This window comes from Physcomitrium patens, chromosome 6 (assembly GCF_059467195.1).
Source record: "Physcomitrium patens ecotype Gransden chromosome 6, ASM5946719v1, whole genome shotgun sequence".
Lineage (NCBI taxonomy): Eukaryota > Viridiplantae > Streptophyta > Bryopsida > Funariales > Funariaceae > Physcomitrium > Physcomitrium patens.
In genome coordinates, this window is record NC_143415.1 from 11,391,962 (window position 1) to 11,416,078 (window position 24,117).

General features: G+C 34.5%; 1 protein-coding gene across 12 annotated transcripts; it reads right to left on the reverse strand.

Annotated features, from left to right (window-relative positions):
• Nucleotides 1-7,540: 7,540 nt before the first annotated feature.
• Nucleotides 7,541-18,717, reverse strand: LOC112283597 (uncharacterized). 12 transcript variants are annotated; one of them, XM_090251251.1, is made up of 21 exons: nucleotides 18,523-18,699; nucleotides 18,261-18,367; nucleotides 17,598-17,771; nucleotides 16,686-16,789; nucleotides 16,200-16,252; nucleotides 15,962-16,017; nucleotides 15,438-15,544; nucleotides 14,289-15,186; nucleotides 13,340-13,385; nucleotides 13,010-13,123; nucleotides 12,565-12,870; nucleotides 12,234-12,359; nucleotides 11,647-11,949; nucleotides 11,038-11,229; nucleotides 10,359-10,583; nucleotides 9,916-10,119; nucleotides 9,501-9,716; nucleotides 8,947-9,141; nucleotides 8,660-8,719; nucleotides 8,186-8,308; nucleotides 7,541-7,943 (listed from the first exon to the last, which is right to left on the reverse strand). In XM_090251251.1, the coding sequence occupies exons 3-21, from the start codon at nucleotides 17,627-17,629 to the stop codon at nucleotides 7,854-7,856; spliced, it is 3,450 nt and encodes a 1,149-aa protein (XP_090107377.1). In that variant the 5' UTR covers nucleotides 17,630-17,771; nucleotides 18,261-18,367; nucleotides 18,523-18,699; the 3' UTR covers nucleotides 7,541-7,853. The 12 variants fall into 12 exon arrangements, with proteins under 12 accessions (XP_090107377.1, XP_090107371.1, XP_090107374.1 ...); XM_090251245.1 differs by having other exon boundaries at nucleotides 13,340-13,541; nucleotides 18,523-18,643; XM_090251248.1 differs by lacking the exon at nucleotides 18,261-18,367 and having other exon boundaries at nucleotides 18,523-18,717.
• Between the last annotated feature and the right edge of the window lie 5,400 nt (nucleotides 18,718-24,117).

Here is a 24,117-nt window from a genome sequence, read left to right on the forward strand (position 1 = left end):
ACCTCGTTGCCCTCTCGGTTCCCATTTGGCCGTCGAGCGTTCTGCACGTCAGACCGTGCGCCCAATGGCGCTCAGGCCTGCCCCTCATCATCCTCTCGTCTTTCCCTTGAGCCTTAATTTTTGTGTTTCGTTTTTCCTGTTCACTTTAAGTTCTATCCCAAGATGAGAATACTGGGTCATCAGCTCATATGTTTCTTTTTCCTTCTTGTGTTATATATATATATATATATATAAAGAATTGTTAAATAGACCCTAGCATTTACTAAATTGATCCATCCATCCTAACCATCATCAAAAAATTCTTCACTATTGGATCCACAGTGGTCAAAAATTAGTGAAAAACTTGTTGGATCCTCCACCAATGTGGATAGGTGGGTCGATATAGTAAATTTCTGAGTCAATTTCACATTTTCCTATATATATATATAATTTTTTTTCTTGATATGACATAAATGAAGAAGAAAATCTGTCTCATTCAACAAACAAAATAAATAAATAGAATAAAAATGATGGTTACAATGTTGTATTTTTTTTTTTTTTCAAAAGGTAGATAAATTTTTGAAGAGTAAGAAGAATGTCAAACTAAGAGTTGTCAGACTGCATCTTAAAATTTTCCTAGCAAGTGGACTGTGATACATAAAACAGAAATTTTAAACTCTATCCACATGAAAGTCTCTGTTTTGTTGGCCAAATAAAATAAGGTGGCTTTGGTAGTGCCTTTGTATAAGGTCCAATATTCTCATGATATTGTTGCTAGTTTTTTTGTCTCTACCATTTTAACAGTATAATTTATTATTTTTACATAATACCACAACCATTTGCTTCAAGATGATAGAATATATATATATTTTAAAACGTTGGATAAAAATAGTACTCTAAATTCTTCTATATATTTTTATTTTTATTTTTTTCATGAATGGAATCTTTAGGCAACAAAAATAAAGCAATAATGCTGCTATATATATATCATAATAATAATACTAAGCATAAGTAACATGTTTTCCATCTTGATAAAGAATTGTTTTAGTTCACCATTAGTATTCCAAGGGTGGCAGTGGATGACAAAACAAGGTCATGTGATTCTTTTGGACGGCAAATGGTGAATTGGTGAGACAGTCATGTGTGGTCTATCAGAGAATGAAGTAGTGTTGATATAAAGTCTACACTATGTACAAAATTCTAAACTTATTCTAAAATAAGTTAGACAACCATAATAGAAAGTTTAAATCATTGGGCCTTGAATGCAATATGTTACAAATAGAGTGTCAGTTATGTCTGGACTTTGTTTGTTAACGGCATATATATAAAGGTAAAACAATACAATTGTCATGATTTAGGCATAATAATAGATAGTGTCATAAGGTATAAAAAATTGTATTAATAAGACTACTATTACAAATAAAATAAAATAAAATAAAATAACTCATAGTTGAATGGTATTTCACAGTGCAAAAAAATCGACAAGCTACAAATTAAATAGTAATGCTTCCAAAAAATCAAAAAAATTGAAGATCTGTACCTATTTCTGTTAGTTGTAAATTTGGAACTTATTGTCCAATGCTATTATACTCAAAGGGACTCTTATAAATGCTATTAAAATGTCCCGAGAAAATAAAAAAATATATATATTTAACATCTATAATTGACTTCGCTATCTTTACCATCTATTTTTAGCTTAACTGTATTTTTTATGTGTACATGCAATATTTTGTGAGCTTCTTGAAGCTCTTATAATTTTAAACCTTAAAGGGTAAATCAATCATTGATTTGTGGAAATTAATGAATTTAAAAGAATTTAGCAAAATATATTTATGAAATTCATGAAAGGAAATTTAATCTGACTTCTAGTTTATCAGGCATTGCAAACCAGGTTTCTTGATTAATGAAATTTAATTATTTTACAGATAATTTGTCACTACATCTAAATATATTTACATTGATATTATGTCACTATAATGTCAAAAGTTCAATTTTTATTGGACAATATTCTTGTTTATATTATCCACATAAAGCATTGAAAAAAACTCAATAGTAATATTATGTTTTCTAAAGTATACCAAACATGAATATACTTACAAAAATATCTAAGACTCAATAAGTATTTAGTTTGGTGATTGATTTTCTTTTTGATATGTGTGTATATATAGTGGAAATCCATGCCATTGGCTACAAAAATGCTATAAAGGTTTAATTTATAGTTGCTAAGTCAAAAATTGACCACTCTTAAAGAAACATTGACTACAAGAATATATATATATATATATATATAATCATTTAGATTTCTTCATTGTAATTGACAAGTATAATTTTTATTTACTATAAAAAATTAAATAGCTAAATTAATTATAAAATTTAAAATTAATTAACATTTATAGTGGTATTTTTATCATCATTATTTTTAGGATATATGATTTAAATCATATTTAAAAGAAAGTATTGTAAAAGTCAACATACAATTATTTATATGCAAATATGAGGGTTCTAAAGTATATTCTTGTATTCTTCAATAATTGTCCTTGAAATTTATTAATAGCTATTGTAAATCCTACATCTATTACACAATGCCTTTGCTACAACTTAAAAAGAATCTTAGTAGATTATGGACATAATGTGATCCTTGGAAGAAAAGCCAACTATCCCTTGTAATCTCTAAATAATAATCTTGCCTCTACAATTTAATAAATCAATTATATTATTGTATTATGTGAAGTTTGCTTGAGAATGCACTAGACACCTGGTTGTAGAAGGAAAAATAGAACTTGCAATAAGATGATCCTAAAAATTCTAATAGAATCCTAAATAAACATAAATCAAATTATAATAATGCTAATCAGTCTTTAATTAAATCCAAAAGAAGTCTCAAGTACTTACAAAAAAAATATGAAGAAATTATAAATCAATCTTAATAAAAATATATATAATAAAAAAAATCTTTGAAAAATATCAAAAATATAAACCATATCAAATACTTAATAATATAAATACTAAATAAATCCTAATATAATCTTTAATATAATCAAAATATCAATATACTTAAAAATATAAATACTAAATAAATCCTTAAAAAATCTTAAGCAAATCTTAAACCCTAATTCTAGACAAATCTTAATGAAATCCTAAATCCTAAATAACTCCAGGAAAATTCCAAGTAAATTTCAATCAATTATTATAACTATTTGAAACTTCAATAAATATTAATTGAACCATAAATCTTGACTAAAATTTCATCTAGACTTCAATCAACAAATAATTAATAAGAACACGAAATTTAAAAAGAATTAGACTTACCATTTGTAAGAAAAGCTTTCAAAACCTTAGTTATTGGCTGCCTTCCTTCTCTGACTTGAATGTTGATCTTTCAATATCAATTTTTCTTTACTGAATTATTCAATTACTTCAAAAATTAGAATTATGTGTAGATATTTAAGTCTTAATTGTTTTTACTAAATTTTGCATCAATCCAATTAGCAAATATTATCAAATCTCAAAATTATTCACTAACCTTAAATCTCAAATGTTTAAGATTATAATCCACAAAAACCCCCATGTGCTTCAATCTAATTGCTTCATTGACTTAAATTTTTTTACATACATTCATATCAAGCACAATAACAAACTACCTAATTTTCACTTATATATATGCTACAAAATTTACAAAATCTTAAAATTTATAAACCTATTTTTATTTTTCAAAATCTAAACCCACTAAATACATCATTAACTTTTAAAATCTCTTAAAATCTCAATATTAATTCAAATAACATAAAATTGATACTTAAAAGTTTTTCTCAAGTCGGCTATCAAATCCTACTCTTTAATTTCCAAAAGAACCTTGGAGTTATTGTAGGTGCTTAATTTTGTCATGTTTTCTTGTTTCTTCTTTCTATTATGTATGTACAATTGCTTCATCTTGTGCCATTCACCTTTATTATGCATTTTCTTGAAGTTTCTTAGATTGAGCTATTTCTTTACTAAGACTATCATTTTTATTAACTATAATACCATGTCCTTCTATCTCTTGTTCAATTAGTTTTTTATATTCTTTAATATGTTCATGTGCTCTTTGTCTTAGTTGTCTAATTGTATAACAATTACATATAGGTGCTACATTATTCAAGTCATTTTTTAATCTATCTAAGGCATCTAATCATCTTCTTTCTTACTCTTTATTTGCTTAAACTAGTTGCTTAGGATGTTCAAGTACTCTTTGTTTTTGTTATACAATAGCTGATCAATTGACATATTAATGTCGTATATTTTTGCTTGAGAATGCACCAAGCACCTAATTGTAGAAGATAAGTAGAAATGCAACAAAAAACTCCTATCAATCTAATAAAGTCTTAAATAAAATCTAAATAATTCTTAACAATCCTAATCAAACTTTAAACAATCCAAAAGAAATTTAAAAGAAGTTACAAAAGAAACATAAAGAAGTAATAAATTAATTTCAAAGAAAAATAACAAAAATCCTAAAAAAAAAAATTTTAATTTTAAAAAAAATCTAAAGAAATAACAAGAGCATTAAAGAAATACTAAAAATAAAAAATAAAAATAATTATTTTAAAATATTAAAAATAAAAACTTAAGTAAATCCTAAATAAATCCTAAATAAATCTTAGAAAAATATTAATCAAATCCTAATTAAATTTTAATTAAATTTTAAATAAATCCTAGGTAAATCTTAATCAAATCCTAATTAAATTCTAATCAAACTCTATTCAAATTCTAAATCTTAGACCAATTCTAATAAAACTTTAATCATCTCTAATCAAATTTTAATCAAATCTTAATCAAATTCTTAATCAATCCTAAATAAGTTCTATTACTCTACCTCAAAGTCTAATTATGACCTTGGTTCACAATTGGTCCTATCTAGATATCAATTCTTCATATTTTTAGGATAATTTTTGTTGAAATATATTTTTAATCTTCTCCTAAACATGTCTATATCAATTACTTATCTTATTTATTTTGATTTGGCTCATTTATGGTTCTATAAAATAAATAGAATCTCTTCTATAAAAAGATAGCATTAAGACTAAGTTTTTTATTACATTCCTATTTTTTATCCTTATTTTTTAATTATATCTTTTTAATAGGATTTTCTATAATGACATCCATATTTATATTTTTCACCATATAGTTGTGTTATCACACAATACTGGCTATTAAGAGAGCAAAAAATTCACTTTTTGATAATAAATTTTGATAATAATAATATCTTATGATAATAATATATATTGATAATGATAGTAATACCTTCATTGTTGCAATTTTTTTTTAAAAGTCACACAATAACAAATATATAAATTATATCTTTAAATCACTACTATTTATATTCATATTTATGTTTGCTTATAAAATATTTTCATGATTTCTTTAATTTAAATCTTACTAAAAAAATAAACCATCTTCATAGAAAAATAATTTTTGAAGGACTTTTGATTATAAATAAGAATGAAAAATATAAGAAAACATGTCTCAATATTATTTATGAAAAAATACTAATTTATAAAAAATATATTAGATATTTCATATACTTGCTTAAGATAGATATGATTACATAATATTTTTTATTACTTTGTATGATTTTTTAATTGAATACTATATAATTTTACTATAAAATGCCTAATTGACCAATATTGATTCCATAAAAATAGTATTCAATACCAAAATGAATGGCCTATATTCTATATTTTAACTAAATACTATACATGCACTTATTTATTTACTTATATTCCATATTTCAATTATATATTACGTATACACTTATCTACAACTTCTATCTTTAATTATTAAACTTAAACTACAATCTTAAATAAATTAGATAAATATTTTATTTTATCTATTTTTATTTTTATTTTTATTTTTAATTACAATAAAAATTTTCATAATATTTTATATTATTTTTATATATTATGCTACTCTTTAGTACAACAACAAACCATAGAGATGTGCTTGTCATGTTTGGTCTTCTTAATAAATGGCCTCTTAGCAATACCTTGTTTTGTAACTTGGTGATTCTTGTAAGTCCAAACTTTCACAAAAATTATGTTATGCATTTAAAAAACATACCTTAAAAATAACATCATCAAAAAAAAGAACTTTCAAATTTAAGTTTTTTGTTGATTCTTCTAAAAACTTCTAGTACCATTTTTAGGATCACCACATATGACATTAAAAGCTAGAATTAAATGAATTTGCAATAAATCATTTAATGTGGTTTGATTATGCAAGAAGATTTTGTAAAAAATTAGTTCCAAAGTGTACCAAAACAACCTTATAAGGAAAAACAAAAAACTTTGAAAAGTTATTATTGGCAGCATGGCTCTTTGAATTGAATAGAAGCACAGACAAAAATAAAAGATTGGCAAAGTTTGCTATTAGCAAGAGCAAAAAATAAAGAAAAGAAAACAAGTGCACAAAATTATATAACAACCACTACTAAGAATCTCTTGTTTCTATTGCAAGCTATGTCTATTTTCTATTTTGTAATATAAAATAATTTAGAATAATTTTAGAATAAAACAAAAATATATCTATATAATAAAATACCTTCAAAATTAATTAATTAAAAAAAAACAAATAGTGTCTTTGCATTTTCTTCTTTCTTTGTGCCATAGTGTCTTCAAACTTCAATATTATCAAACCAAAAAATCCCTAGCTTGTCCTACTTCCTACTACTAAACCATTGCCTCTCATTTATTTTTAAACAATAGTTTTGGAATAATCACTACTCTTATAAATCCCTTTATAATTTTAGTAACATGTACTACTACAAAACTTATCTTTAAAATAAAAGCTATCAAGCAACATACAAAACCACTTGCAAAATCTAAATCTTAGAATGCAAAAGACTCAAGGGAGGAGACTCTAATGAAGGGGACTCCATGGGCACCAGCTCTAAAACCAATGCCATTACTAATTTGTCGAACACAGATGCTTCCTTTCGTCTGCTCTTCCCTGCAATCGTGTGTTCTGTCACGTAGGATGCACGGTACTGTTCTTGTGAATGTTAAGATGCATGGAGAGAAGCTGCTCAACATATTCCACAATTAGAAACTTTGAGGACATGATGATCACTGTTAATCACCACACCATTTCCTTGTACGTCTGCTGGCATACCGCTTGATAGTCGCTGTGACTGCGTTGGAAGATTACCCTGAAGTAGTAAGACTCTGATGCTGAATAGTCCAAGTGATGTGTAACGTACGTACTGTCATGATTGTACAAAATCGTCTATTATGAACAACTGAAGATCTATAACAGGTGTATTTGTATGCAATAATATTTACTTTACGTACAATTTATCACTGATGCGTTTCAAAATGTACGGAGGAGGATATTGTTATGCTGCAGGACGGACTATGTTTCGTTTTGCAATCACAACTTGCTCTTTCCAAGTGGCGTATTACTGTACATATGGAATTTTCCCCTTTCAAACGTAAAATTAACAAGGTGCTTGAAAATTTGAAGAACTGGGAAATTTGAAGAGTTTTCCTAGCGTCAGTTGACCCAACTGCAAACGGGAGAACGTCAGTTAAGTTGCAAACTGAACTTTCCTTAAAGTTCTGCAAGTGTCCAAGTGTTGAAGATCCAATACCCATTTTTACAAGCTGAGAACAGAATACTCACACCAACTATACTACATGTTTAAAAATTACAACATGACCAATGGAAAGTCCTACGCAGTAAACTCAAGAGATACATCAGTTCCTTCCCTAGCTAAGCAATGCCATGCAATCACTCCAGTTAGCTTAGCCAAAATAACCTCCAGGGCTAACCCTGCCTCTAAGAGAAGGAACTGGTCAAAGCGACTACTGACCATCTAAAATCCCGATCAACTGTTCCACTCAACTTGCATGTAGCCTCTGACTGAGGCGAGCTTGTGATTGCACAAGCATGCTCTGCGGCAGTGCGACCCTTCCCTTGTCTCCGGATGCCTACAATGCCAAGCCAGACAGAACCAGGTGACTAATTAGCAATACTGCGGCAATAACCATACTTCAGCTTTAACAATCTCCAATTGGTGCGCATTATAATAGAAAGAAAAATGCTAGTTTGTAGACAAGCTTGTCGCACATTTCATGTTGCATCAGGAAAAACACTGACCAAAACTGAAGAAAATGTGATCAAAGAGAATAGTGGGTCAGGTGAAAGGGAACGCAGGTAAAAACAGCCATACCCTTGCAAGAAGTTCTTGATAGACATTTTCTAAGCATCGCTTCAAGTCCGCATATGAAGCAATGAGCATTGATCGCTCATCACGACTCAATAAAATTAGCTTTTCGGGGACTCCAGCATCCAACTGTCCATGTCGAGAACAACAATATGGTCATAATTCCACAGAAATTGTGAACCAGGTTCAAGGTTCCGGAATACAGATACAAGGCTGTGACTTTTAACAAAATATACTACAAAATATACACCTAAAGACGACCTAGTAAGATATATAATTCGATGAAATGTCAGCGCCCAAATATAAATTAATTAGAATTATTTGCATGGATCCTGTCCACCTGTCAAGCGTCACTGATGTTGGAGGCTGACAAAATCATACAAGTACAAGCACAATGACGAAAGACTAGCAGACGATAAGATAGACTTTGCATGACAGATGTCTTAATGATATGATCGAAAGTGGTTGATGAGAGTATACCTTGTTAAGACATTCAATAACATGACCCCAGTCAATAACAGGAGTTCCTTCTTCTGATGTCTGCAACCAAATGAAAGCGAATAATTGATTAGTATAGTCACCATGAATATCAAGGTAACCAGCAATAGTTTCATAAAAACAACTGGTCGTTAGTCTTTACCATTCGTGTGAAAATAGTGGTCTTTCGACATAGATGTCCCCGAAAGTGAAGGACAAACCTTGACATGGGGTTTCTTTTTTCTCTTTATTATCTGAGCAAGGATCATTTTCTACCATAAGACACATACCTGGTGAAAGACGAAATCCCTAAACAACTTGAGCAAGTAGCGATCACCATTTTCTGACCACCCTGGATCCATGTCCGTCTCAGGCCTTTCATTCATCATTCCCAATTTCACGAGGATGCGTAAAAGACGTCCGTTCTCAGCCTCTTTGCTCAACTCGGTCATGATTTCGTCGTTCTGCATATGAACATTCTCGATCTGCAGAGATTGAAAAATCGAGTGAACAGTCTAATTTTGGCTTCCACCAATATTTCTGCATACAATGTCTTGTCTTAAACATTTGCCAAGAAAACCTTCATGCTCGCCATGTACCACTTACTGGGTTCATTAAGAACTGGAATCCGAGTAACCACATATTAATTCAAAACTGTTCCATACCTCCACAAATAAAGTTTAACGTGGATCGCATCGTAATCATGAAGCATTATAGAAAACTCAATACAGCTATACAGATCTAAGTATAGAGAGAACAGAGCCAAAGTCCAGGGAAAACTGGACTGTAATCACAACAATAATCAGCTTAACAAATAAGCAGAAACATATAAACAATCTGATACCTCGCTGAACATTCGATCTGCTAAAAAAGAGTGCAATTGTCGTATGTTGCTGAAACCCACTCCCTCAGACTTCTCAGGAGATGAGGCCAACAAATGCTGAGTAACTCGGACTATCTCGTTTGAATAATGAGATCCCATAAACTCCAGTGATGCATTTGCAGTAGATCCACATGCAAGTGCAAGTACCAGACGTCCACATCCTGCCAAGTCCTCTTTCTGCAATGTTCAAAAGCAGACAAGCTTAAGGAACGTGAAAGAAAGCGTAAATCTGCAACAGCTTTTATGAAAACTCACAGTTGCAGTTCGTCTGTGCACCTCCCCGACAACAAGTACATTTCCCGTACTGAAGCTCGTAGACCTATAGGTGCTTTCCTACGTTTAGAAATCGTGCAAGTCCCATCATTATGAATTATACCTGAAACACCCGAACTTCATCTGCTGGGTCACCATGTAGGACGTCAAGGATGCCAACACTAGATACTCGTATCCGACCTTTGCTTGTCACAATAATTTTAGATGGATGCAGCCCGCCTGGACGGAAATACAGCCCAGCACCATGGACAGCTCGAAGAACAGTGGCCAATTGCACCATATAACTCCAAAGTTGTTCCTCACTAACCTGCAAACACGCCCCTGAGCAGTATTTAGATGAAGACCAGAATATATAAGTTAGACGGGCAAGGGAAACTAATAAAATATTCATCAATCAACAAAGTGAAACAATCTCCTGATTCTGAAGTCGACTTCATTAGTTCATCTAATCGACATCAGCTCAAGCTAACTCCAGTTGAGTTCTAATAGGAATTAGGGGTGTATGGTACAACAGTGACGAAGATGCTTTATAAGTAGTCCTCCTACCGTTAAATGTACAACACCACCTGCTTGCTCTTGTTGCAGATGCATTGACTGAAGGGTGTAAGCAGCAGGATAATAATCATGCACAAAGAACAAAGCCGGAGTATCCTCCACTTCTCGACTAACGAAGGATTCTCTGATTGCAACAATATGAGGGTGCCGAGTAAAAGGTGCCCAACGCTCCACGGCTTCAATTGCTGTAGCTGCCAGCTCCACTGTAGGTATTACCTGCACAATGCGTGCAACTGATTCTGTTTATGGCATAGAGGCAATAACAAAACAGTAATACTGATCGAGAAAATAATCAATTAAATAACCTTGGTAGTTCATTGAGTTAGAAAATGACGTGTTACAAAGGCATTGTACTTTGAAACTCCACATGAAAAATGGAATACATTGCTGTAAGAACACAAATTGCGTATCATCTATTCTTGCATACTGAGCTACAAAAACATTTAAACTATCTGAGCATGATAGCATTTAGGACGCCCTTTCTAGTCAGAAATACGCTACACACGCATTACAGTGGACATCAAAATGTCACATAAGCAAGGTATGAATGCAGGATTGGACCATAGTAATTTGCAGCGGTTACGAGGGCATCAATGCAACCCACAGGCTTCTGCACGGAACAAGTTGCACATTAATTTAAGTGCATACTTACATAGTGTAATGTGATTACCTGGCGGCCGTCGATTCGCCGAATGGCATAGGCTTGACCGTCCAACGAAGAGATTCCTTTAAAGACCATCGTCCTCACACCAAATGAGGTACTTGGAATGTCATCATCACGATTTACATCCTCCAAGGGATACAGAGAATGAAATCGTTGCACCATCTCCGGTAAGTCAACAAGATCTTGCTCAGGGTCCAGCTGTCACCCCAATAATGCGTAAGTAGTAGACTCCATCTCTACAATCAAGCGTAGTACAATTTCGCCCTCAGAGAAGCATCATCTACGGCTAGATATCCTATGATAGAGGCATCTAAACGATTGAGGAATTTTATTCAACAAGTCTATATCCTTTCTCCTCACATTACAGATATAAGAAGCTTCATGAAGCTAATGTTGACCGTCTGGTTATCATTACAATACTTGTTGAGCATGTACAAATGAAGACTACATCAGAGAAGGGTGCTCAGGGTGTTTTCTATCCTCTAGTGCACAATATTCGAATAGAATTCCAAGATCACAGATGATTACTTCAAAAGACTGAATGTTCCATCATATAACACAAGCGCTCTAATCAATGTTGAGTAAGCATCTTCAAGTCTACGTTTAGGTGTATACCTGGGCATGAATCAAAGTGTGGCGCCGTCGGAGCTCCTCACGTAATTGATCTGAAATGAACCTTGACCCCAAGGGTGCAGTACCAGCGGGAAACTGGCTCCTCGCAGAACGAGATTCATTGCGCGAATTCGGTGAGCTAAATGCATGTGACAGACTGCTGATACCTTGGCCAGGGCCTAAGAAATAAGTGGCTCCACCATGTGTTGCAGCTGCGACCGTAGAAACTCCAGAAACTGGAGAAGCTGATCTCATAGATGGCAACCTTTGCTGGCTGTAGCCAGTACCAGAAAGAGTCCGTTGGCCCTAAAAACAACACAACGTCGTCAAAATAAGCAACTAATAAATTTCCCTCGAATTCTACATCTGAATTAGACTTGACAATACAAGCGAGGTTCAAGTTGTTTGTCAACTTCAAACCAAATTCAACTCCTTCGAAACTTCAACCAAGATACAAAGTGGTGAAGAGTTAGCGCTACCTCCACCCGTGATTCTATCAAGTCAAAAGAACATCCCTAACAGGGCAACTCCTCCAGGCAAGGTGTAAAATGAAGTTATTAATCTTATCATGTGAAGCCCATGCATAGAACCTGAGCTTGTTGCTGAAAGTGTTGCGGTTGTTGCGATTGCTGCGATTGATGCGATTGTTGCTGCATTCTATGACGCATTTGCTGTTGTTGCAGTGCCTGTAGCTGTAGATGTTGCTGAATTTGCACCTAATCACACAGCTCCGACCCAGAGGTATTTAGAATACCATAACCACGACTTGCAAATGAAAAATAAGTGCTAACCAAGTGTAGATCTATAAATAATAATAAAAAAAAAATCCTCATTTGTGCACAAACAACACGTCCACTAAAGCAGTCAAGGTGAGCTAACTACGCTTATGATAAGAAAATACAGTTCTGTCTTTCAGAGCACCTGCTGTTGATGATGGTGTTGTTCTAATGATGATTGCTGCTGCGAATTTTGAATCTGCCCTGATTGCTGAGTTGACTGCTGTGGACCGTTGGATTCTGAGGATTGCATAGAGAGCTGATCAGACTCTTGTCTTTCAGGAGAAGGACTCATGTGTTCTTGCACTTGTTTTTCACTAAGGAGTGCTAATGAAGATGGCACAAAGCCACTCCCCTCCGCTTGTGAACCAAGAAATAGAGACTTCTCAGCGGTTTGGGCGCCTAAACTTTGTGAAACCCGTAAGGAGTATGGTGGTGATTGAGATTGTTGCTGCAGTCAGTAAAATTTCTTATGAGACGAGGCGGTTCAAAATACCTTCCAGGCACATTTCTAAAAGATTGAGATTACCATTCTCCCAGAAATACCAATAAAACTCCACTGAAGATACAGGGAACAATTAATATGCTACCTCCGACTGTGTGCTCAACATTTGCTGCTGCTGCTGCTTCTCAGGAGTTTGAGCCCCTGTTCTCTGTGGTGGGCGTAAAGAGTAAAGCGATGACTGGCCAGAGAAAACCTGATGCTGAAATCAACAAAAATTCTAATTACACAAATGATTATAATACAAAATGGTCAGCTACTAGTTAAGGAACTACACGAAACCGAAATTGGAGCGAAAAACATGGAATATATCACTAAAATCAGAAATAATAGGATGCTCAGACACGATTGTGATAAGGTAGCCACAATCACCGAGCAGCTGCAAACACCTAACATCACATCTAACAAGAGGAAATACCTGCTGCTGCAACTGCAAGTTTTGCATATGCTGATGTAGTTGTGCCCTGACAAAGGATAGAGACGGCAGGCCCCCACCGTAATTGTGAGCAAACGGAGAACTGCTATCCACTTGTAAGACTCCACTTTCATCCCCAACAATTCCCATACTAGTCATAGCATCTGAAGGCGGGAGCACAGAGAGATCCCCACTACCCCCAACCCTGGCCAACAAGATCAAGTATCGTAACCATTGCTATGAGAAGAAAGATATGATTTGACTACAAAGTCAAGATGTATCGATCATGTATTCATAATCATATTTTGATTAGGGGGATGAGGTGCGGGAAGACTTGTTTGTGAGGGGACTAGTTTCAGAAATCAAAAAGTATGGAGTTAAGAAACTGAAGGAAAAATTCCTCACAGAACTCTAGTACCGCTAAGGATCATGTACTTGTTGTGGCAATGCAAAAGGAACCTATGAAAAATAATAATAAATAATAAAGTTTATTCATACATCTCACAGACAATGCTAACGTAATTGCATCAGGTAATGCCAAACTACCAAGACCTTGACTCCGTATTGCCATCAACATCAAAAAGTGTCAGCATCCTACGGCGAAATGTCTACAGTTGTTACAACAAACTAAAAACTGCCAAACAGCCAAATGTTGATCTGTGCACTAAAGTAGACCATGTACCAAGCACAAATTCTCCAAACAAGGTTCCCAAAATTAATAGGAATTATGTTTTCTTTCGAGCTAACAGCTCGTCTTAATTTGATGAGATTATTTCAATGCCAAAAACACAAGAACTTGTGATGAAGCCATATTCGAGAAGGTAAACTCAATTACTGATTCCTAACAGATTACTTGCCAACAAAACTTAACAGAATATACGGGTGTCAGAAAAAGAAAAAAAGAAACAGAGGCAAGTAACAGAAATCCCCATTATTGACATCATAGACACACCTGGCCAAGAACGCTGGATTAGGGGGAGACATAGCTGTCATGCCAAGAGCAGGATCGTCCCCATCAGGCAAGCGAAAGGAAGGTATGACCATAGGCACCTCCATCCCCACGTACTGATTGTTGTTAAGCACGTTTCCACCCATGCTGCGAGCTGCAGCGGCAAGCATTTGAGCTTGTGCTTGTGCTTGTGCCTGGGCCTGAGCTTGCACTTGGGCTTGAGCAGCAGCTTGATGTTGTATTTGCTGCTGCATTTGTGGCGACAGCTGTTGCCTCATTTGAAGTTGCTGTTGGGGTACAGACCCGTCTAATGCCACCAGAGACTGATTAGCCGGTTGTAAAGCCCTATCAATGCTGGCTGGTACCCCTCCCGTTGTTGCTCCAGTAACGAGGTGCTGCCTTGATCTTGGTATAAATGGAGCAGCACTAATTGCTGAGGCAACTGATCCCCCTGATGGTACAAACGGTGTTGCATTTGCACTACCGACACTTGCTCCTTGAGTAGGCCCATTTGAGCTTCCACTGTTTGCAGAAGAAAGGCTAGGAATGAAGGGTTGTGCGTTCAGCAAAGAATTGCTAAATGTGGAGGAGAGCGGGGTGCTAACAGACACACCACTGGAAACGGTAACTGGAGCTATCCTGACTTCAGCTTTTTGAACCAGAGCTGCTAAATCTGAGGTTGTTTGAGCATCAACAGATGTCTGACCTGATGATACACTAATGATGTCATTCTGTGTTGGAGAAGTAGATGTAAGGGTGGTTTGTGAAGTCACCGCGGTACGTTTCCCACTACCAGGGGTCACACCACCCCAAGCACTCAAAGAGGCTCTCTGGGCTGCTGCCACTGCTGCAGGAACAAATGCTGGGGCAGACACCGGTAGCCTATTATTCCTGATTGCAGCTGCGTACAGACAAATAATCACAGTATTGTGAAATTTGAAGCGAGTGCGGGTAACAATGTTCAATACTCTCAGTTGGAGTCAAATTTAGATATGTAATTAACCTGCCCATTCCTCGAAATTGTGTATGGATACGTTGTATGTGAAATGATGCTGACTTAAGGGTGATGCGTTGGGGAAAGATATGGATATGAGACGGACTGCTAGTATACATCTAAGAGCAGTAATAATTAATTCGTCAGGAGAGTTTCACCAGCTGTCCTGCCCGGGCTAAGGGTAGTTGATGTCGTTGACGGCCAGGACGAAAACACTGGTGAAGCTGCCACGTTGGTAGTGGTTGAGGAGGATGCAGAAGGAGGTCTGCAGCAATCCAGAAAACCAGAAGATGGTCTAAGTTTCAGTTCATACATCTCCAATCAAATATTTTTATTATTTTTGGGTTTGTCTGTTAGAGACCCCTGTGAGAACTAAACTTTGAGAGAGTAAGGGCTAAACTGCCTAGAAAATTTACACTTTGAGCCTAGTGTAATTGGGCCAGAATAGACATACAGTATGGCCTCCAAAAACTCAAATATAGGTTAAACCGAGGCGGGTGCTTCAGTAACATATCAACAATGGAGCCTAGCTTGTAAGTTCGGACATCATTTAAGTCTTCAAAAAAGGTTTATAATTGGAGTTTGGACGGAACAAACTCTGAAAGTATGTCAACCGCAGAGTGTAGAGGGTCATTTCTGGATTCAAAAATATATCAATAAAAACTATAACAAAAAATCTTACCCTGCACGAATTACGCCTGGAATCTCATGATTGTATTCGCATCCATTTTTCTCATTCTGGAACACCAGCTTAAAAGGTAACCACCCCAATAATGTCATCATAACAAACATTATCAAGAGACAAGCATCACCACATAAAAGCAAGTTATACGGCTAAAAGACGGGTATGACCCTATCGGCTAATTTACTTAAATCATTAGTACATCACAGAAATGGTGATCACTTCTGAGTAAACGGACCTTGCAGTAACCAGTGAGAAGAAGTTCTTTGCAGGCCTTCTCACGCTTAGGTACTGAGACACCCGGGGAACAACAAAAGTTAGAGACAAGCAATGCCTAAAGTTAAAGCATTCCAGCTGCTGCCACCAACTGCAGTTACGAGTTAGTGTCTCAGTTGAAATGATAATCTTGTACACTACACGATTATATTAACATACATACGGCATCCTCAATGCAAAAAACGGGGAGAAACTTAAAACCTGTTACGAGCTGCAAACAGCCAAGTAAGGTTCTAAAGTGATCAGGCTTCTTCAAAAGAAACCTCTTTGTGACAAAACCTGGAGGAATCCCAGCCACTACATGGAATACATGTGCCTAGTTCGGCGAGGTCTAGTTATGAATTATGCCACCGCAAACATTCTTAAACCTAATTTACCGATGATTATATATCAAGGAACTTGTACCACTGCAATCATGTTTTTACTAAGAGGTAGACGTGCAACTCACCAGATCTTCCTGACGCAGCTCTATCAGCAGGATTATGAGCGAAGTTGCACTGATCACCAAAAAAGCAAGTCCCTGATGTTGCCCAGTAGCGACAAGTGACATTGCTGCACCACAAAAAAACAAAGAAAGAATTTCATAATCGCAAATCAAGTGTACTTATCATCGAATTTGCAAATTAAACCGTTGTAAATTGTGTTTTATGCAGTCCCTGATGAAGATGTAATTGGTCTCGTTGTCTCCCGAGTGTGAATGCAAGTCAAATTAGGCAATAATAGTAAGAAGAGCATCAAGAATAGCATAAGTCAAAACTTTAGAACTTGAGAGAGTGCTTCTTGAATAAGAGTATCCACTGGAATCTCCACAGATGAATGGTTACGCAGCCAAGACACGAGTTTGTTGTCGATTACTGACGCTAAAACCACAATACAGGGACATACTGCCTGCATCATTGTCTAGAATTCAATAATAGACGAAAGCCCAAGCTACAATAGGCAGACCTGATCCGACAGTTCTTAGGTACGAATTTCAACTATGTTCTTAACTGTGCATTTTACTTACTAGCTTGCCTTGAGTGTGCACAAAAATCCACCCCGTACAGATTCAGTGCTGGATAAGACACAACTTGTTTAAGGTTGATTAACTGAGCCTCAAAAGAAGCTCCACAAAAACTATCAACGCGGAGGGGACAACTGTTTTCAAAATCTTCCTCAGGTTGAGAACAAGCTCAGCATAGTGCATTCCAAAATTGGTCCCTTTAAGAACGCTACTTACACGATAGATGTCTAGACATGCCCCCCGGAGAGAGGGTCTCAACGAAACCGTTCCAAATGCCGTATGAGTTAATGAATCACTATGTATTTTGGTTGAGTAGGAAAGTTTGTGAGATTCGGAAAACAAGAGTTGTGACGATACCTGGGAGGAGGCTTATGTGGTGACGCACTCATTGCAGCGGAGGGGGTTTACGTCCATGACACTCTCAACTCCTGGCTGTAACCATCTTGTTTCTCCTATAACAAAGCTGCCGCAACTCTAAAACCTGTCTCAGACTAACCGTAGACAACAAATCGCTCCCTTCGCCTCCAATCCCTACAACATTCCACACACAATTTAGACGATCACAATGCCGCCCTTCAAGTCAGGCAATCAGGTACTGAGCATACAACCAAAGCTTCGTCTAACTAATCTAGGGTTACTCGACTCCTTGCCCTGTTGTAAGAAACGTCCGCGACGACACGGAGCAACAAAAGAGTAACACAGGACCCGAGAATCCTGCGCGCAATACCTCCACCAAAGCTCTCCCACACAGGACACTATCAAATTTTCTGGCAGCATGGCAATGCGTGCACTCACACAATGAGGATTTGATGGCATCCCAGTGCTAAATGCCCACGCCCAAACTCGAGAACACACCATTAACCACACCAATAACAAAGCAAACCAAATAATAAAAGCAGAACCCAATCATTACGTCGCCGCTAAGCTCCCAACTCAGTACTCAAGCCGAACCCATCTCTCAATTCCGCAACCCACACCCAAACTGCAATGCAACACGGAATCATCCAGAAGGGTTCCAACCGGAGTCCGAATCGGGGCACAATCCCCCACGAGTCCTCTGCCAAAATCCTAGTCCCACAGGAACCAATTCTCATACCAAACCGAACCGACTCAGAGAGCTTTACAACCTGCCGATGGTGAAGCAAAACAAGCGCTCCCACAATTAGCTCCCGGGAAGAAATAGGACTTGACTAACTCCCCAACTGACAACGAAGAGAGGAAGAGCGAAGGGCAGACAGAAGGCAGACGGACAACAAAAATAAAAATTGAAAAGTACCCACACCATGCGACTCACAGCGACGACCTCCTCCCCGAACGCCAACATTCAATCACCCTCGCCCTTCCATCAAGCCACCAAACCCGCACATTTAGAAGGAATGGGTGAGCAAATTTCATCCTTCACTAGCGCATTGCAGTTGAATAATTCTCGTTCTGAAATTAAAAACAAAAAAAGCCTTTGGAGTCGTCGAGTAACGAAGCTGAGCAGCGTGTAGGGAAAGCAGGGAGGAGGAGGAGGGAGGTGGTAGCGTTGGGGAGTGGAATCTACAACTACGCCTACAAGTGATGGTGGATTACAGAAGACTAGGGGTAGAAAACTGTAGCCGGTGATGACTCAGTCGGTTTTGCAACCCCCCCCCCCCCCAAAACACCCATTCTCGGATTTGTAAGATTTGAGAGAAACGTAGATGATGCGACACAATAGAAACCCAGAGCGTGCGATTGCAGACATGAGGCCTAGTCGTTCTCACCCGATTGCTGGATTGCACGGCGCTGAATCTAAACTATCTTCCGGCCTCGCTTCGCCTCCCGTGCGGACAGAGGGATTGGTGGAGGTATTGCGCGCAGGATTCCCTCCGCACGCGCTGCGGGCAGCGTAGAAAGTTTCCTTCCAGGTAAGGGCAGTGTTGCAATTGTTTTCTCCGGGCACTGAAAGCTGCCCATGCCCGCTTTTCTTCGATCTGTGCTCTCTCGTGATCTTCAGTTGGTGCGTCGTCTCCCCTTGGGGCCCTGTACCCGCGGTGGTTTCTCCCAACTCATCCTTTAAATATACGTGTTTGTGTGTTTGTGTGGAGATTGCTCACACTTGTGCATTTGTTTTCAGCTTGACATGGTCGTCTAAATGACGTTCTCCTTTTAGAAACTTTTGATTGCACGTTGTATAATTTATACAAAAATAAATATAGTTTACAAAGTAATATATTATTGATAAAATGTCATCTTAGTTTAGAAATAAGAAGTGTTCAATTTTAGATGCATTTAATTTTAAACTAATAATTACTATGAATATGATTGAATAAAAAATAATTTGCTAGATATAAAGAATAAATGATTTTATTAAGCATGCACGCATTATAAAATGTATGATGACCATGTTTCTGTTAGGGACAAGAACTCGATGAAAGTAAATAAATAAGTATAATAAAATCGAAATAAAGAAGTATATATATTAAAAGGAAATTGGAATGGCTATTGCCAAAAGACAAGGAAACTAGAGACTCTTGAATCTAAATTAGAAGCAAGAAAGGAGTTAACAAGAGTAAAGAAGGCTTTATTCTTATCTCTAAAAATTTCAATTTTAATTTTAATCACAATATGTCATCCAATGAGTTAGTAAATGATGGCTCTTCAGTTGAGTTTTCCAATTGTTGCTTCTCCATCTCCTTGATGCCACAATTATACAAAAATTACAAACAAAGATAGAAGATAGAATGCATTCTTTCCTGAATTGTGTTTCATTCATAATAAAGATTTGTTATCCTTCATCTTGGTTTTGATGGATGTTGTTGATGAAAAGCCTCCATTATCTTTGTTGAATTTACAAGATTCTTTGCTAGCTTCCACATGCGTTCACTAATATCATGTTTGCGTCAATAGACAAGATATTTCAATTTATTTGGCATCGCCTTAGGTCTAGAACTTCTTCTACTTCAAACTCTTCATTATTGTCTACTTCTATAAGAGGAGGTGGAACTTGTCTTCTTCTTAGTATGTTTACAATTTTGTATGATTCAAAAAAAGACACATAGAAGATAGAATGAATCTTCATTGACTCTGATAGATGTAATCGATAAGTAGTTGGATTTGTTGATTTATTGAAAAATAAGAAAAGATCCAAGCCTGCAATAGTCCAACTTATCACAAAGATAAGTAATTTTGATATTACAATGAAGTAACCATATCTTGTGACATACATTAAATTATGGTTGTTCATTTTAATAGGCACCTATATTGAACTTTTATTCTTCTTGAGCTTTCTTTAATTACATTTTTATAGTTATATGTAGCTTTGACAATTGATTTGCCAAATCTTCCACTACACAATTATTAACTTTTGAAAAGTCAAAAGTATCAAATTGTGAATGATAACTATAATTAGTAAAGAAAGAAATTTATTACATAGAAGAATGCACCATATTATTATAAGCAAATTCTGCTAATGGCAAAAGAGTTTCTCAATTGTCTTATTGGTAATTAATCATATACCTTAAATACTGCTCCAAAACTTGATTTATATATTCTATTTATCCATCAGTTTTAGGATGAAAGGTTGAAGATAGCTTTATGTCTACCTTTAAAATCTTTAAAAGGATTCTCCAAAATCTTGATACAAATTGAGTCTTCCTATCTTATATAATATCTTTCGATAATCCGTGATATCGATAGATATTATCAACGAAAAGCTTGACTATTTCTTCACCTTTGATAATTTTGTACATAATACAAAATGTACCATCTTCGTAAAATAATCTACTATCACAAATATAGAATCATACCAACCTAAGATTAGAAGATCCATAATAAAATCCATAGAAACAGAAGACCATGATTGTTCTATAATAGGTAATGGCTGAAGAAGACTATAAGGTCAATGACGTGGAGTTTTTGATCTTCAAAAAACATCACATGATTGAACAAAATCTTTGACTGCCTTCCACATTTGAGGCCACCAAAAATTTCTAGATATTAACTCTAAAGTATTTTTATATCCAATACGTCCAACTACTTGAAAATTATGGGGTGCTTAAAGAATACATAAATGTACTTTTCTTTTTGGAACATATAGGCATTCTTCAAAATAAAGTAGATTATTTTTGAATTTAAATTTGGAAGCATCATGAGACTCAAAAGAAGGATTTTTGATATCATGAACAAAAAGATGAAAAGACATACTTGATTGAATTTATTAGACAAAGGTTGAATCAATAATCAATGTTGTTTTCATAATTCAAAGATAAAAATACTTGGACTTCAAGAGAATCATTTTATATTGATCAAAAGATGCATCTCCTTCTTTTGATATGAGATAAGAATAACTAAAAAGGATGTCTAAAAAATCTTATTATTTTTCAAGCCAATATGATATCTTAAAATCAAATCTTGATAAGGATATGCTCAAACTTACTTGGCGATAATTCAAAACATGTGTAGACATGAAGCATTTGAGATTCTTATGATTTTTATATATATAGTGATTAGATTGAAAGCACCTTCTAAATAATGATGTCATTTTTTAAAAGAATCCACAATTACAAGAAGCTCTTTATCATGGATTTCATAGTTAATCTTAACTGCTAAAAATTTCTTAGAATGAAAAGCTATTAGGTGAAGTTTATCATCTATTCTTATTTGTGATAATATAACATCCAAACCAAAGTCTGATGTGTTTGTTTCTATAAAGAATGCCTTGGAGAAGTCAATACAATACAAAATTGGTGCAAAAACAAAGATTGTCTTTAAAGCTTCAAATGTTGTTTCCACTTCTTGATTTCATTGAAGTTTATCTTTATGAGTCAAACGTATAAGTAGAGTTGTAACTTGAAAGAAGTCTTTGATAAAGATTTAATAGTAGTTAGAAAAGCTCAAAAAATATTAGACACTTCATATCATTTTTAGAATCTTCAAATCCATAATAGTTTAAACTTTCTTAGGATTTATGATAAGTCCATCATTTGAAATGATATAATCTAAGAAATCAACTTGAGTAGTATTAAATACACACTTTTCTATCTTAGTATATATGAGTGTAAATTTTCACTTTTCAAATCAAGTTACAAGATGGCCTCAATTGAGAGTTGCTTGTAATTGGTAGTATAAAGTGAAGTAAGCAAATAACAAGAAGAAAAGAAGAACAACCACAAAGCAATTGAAATAAATGATATGAAGCAATTACAACACCTAAAACCAATTTAGAGTTTGTTCTTTATATTTTTATTCAATAAAAAATAAAATTAAAAAATTAAAAAATATATTTTTAAATATAAAATTTTATTATCTTTCCAATGACATAAAAAACATATAAATCCGAATTACTATGAATAAGTTATGAAGTTTTAAAGATTTGAAGTAAATAATTAAAAAGTGAAGTGAAAATATTTTACCTTAAAGATAACTTGCTTATAGATCAAGGATTTGAGCCTCACCAAGATTCACATGTAGTATATATGGATGTCTAAGAGAGGCCACGAGGCCTTAGTCTTATCCTCTTAACTACCTTCAAGGAGCTACAACCCATATGGACCTTGTGCACCTCCCTTCCTATAAGGACTACACTAGCTACTGGTCTTCTTATTTTCTACCAGAAGAACCAATATTTTTGCAATTTTGACCTCACCATGGTATTCAAAAACATCCAATTAGCTTACAAGTCTTTTATGGCCTTCAAATCTTACTCCATTTCTTCATAAAGGCTCACAAAGTGGTAAAACTCATTTTTACAAAGATCTTGAAAATTACTCTAAAAATTCCTAAAAAATTCTAAATAAAATTCTAAATAAAATTTAAAAAATTCTATAATATTTTAAAATTCTAATATCCATCTAAGGCTATATTTTTCTACATTGGTGATTTTTTATAATAATAAAAATCAATTTAAATCCACTATAAATCTTATTTTTTATATCAGTGATTAAAATGACATGAGGTTCTTTCTCATGCTTCTTCTAACTACTAACATTTATAGTTTTTATAAGTATTATATATAGATAAAAGACCAATATAAATATTTTTCTTAATAATAATCCCTAATATTCAACAATAAATAAAAATACTAAACCAACAAAAATAATTACGTCCAAGACTTATTAAGACTCCATTTCCACTACTAATATTCTAATTTTCTATTTTTCTAAGTATTTCTATACTATTCACTATATATTGTGATTTAAAGCATTGTAAATGCATATTTTTATCCTAAAACAAAAAGTGAGTTAATTTGATGACTCACAACATAGATTCTTACATTTCTTAATTTTTATAAGACATAACAAATATGAAGTTCATATTCTTTTATATTCTTAGAATAGATTAAGATGTCATGTAAAAAACAAACAACAAAATTGTCCAAAAATTCTCAAAAAACATCATTCAGAAGATGTTGAAAAGTTGGTGGTGCATTTCTAAGTCCAAAAGGTATGACATTATATTCAAAATGTCCATACTTGATTGAAAATGTAGTCTTCAATTCATCTCTTTTTTTAATGCATACCAGATTGTATGCTTTTTATAGATCTATTTTTGTATAGATGTTAGCTTGATTCAATTGATCAAAAAGTCCATATATTAAAAGTAATATATTAAAATTTTATGTATTACAAGCATTAATTCTTTCAATTGTTCTTACATTTGTGCCATTACACTCTTCATTTCAACAAGCTCTGCCATGATAATACTTAAAAAAATATCTAATTTTGCTTAAGTCTTATAGAAGAAAGGATTATATATCAAAGAAGACACTAAAAACAATATCAGTTTAAAAGAGAGTTATCTGCAACTTCTAATACGCTTATGTCTTATAAAAAAAAGAGATAATCTACTCTTAATCAAGAAAAGACATGGCTTTGATATTATAAGTATATTTTTGTTAATTTATCAGGGATAA

Excerpts from the sequence above, each read along its gene's own strand:
- LOC112283597 (XM_024522507.3), bottom strand. The coding sequence starts at position 17,629 with ATGAGTGCGTCACCACATAAGCCTCCTCCCAG. Across the intron at positions 10,120-10,358 it reads GTGGTGTTGTACATTTAACG|GTTAGTGAGGAACAACTTTG; the intron begins GTAGGAGGACTA and ends GCGTGTTTGCAG. Across the intron at positions 8,309-8,659 it reads TTATTGAATGTCTTAACAAG|TTGGATGCTGGAGTCCCCGA; the intron begins GTATACTCTCAT and ends CGACATGGACAG.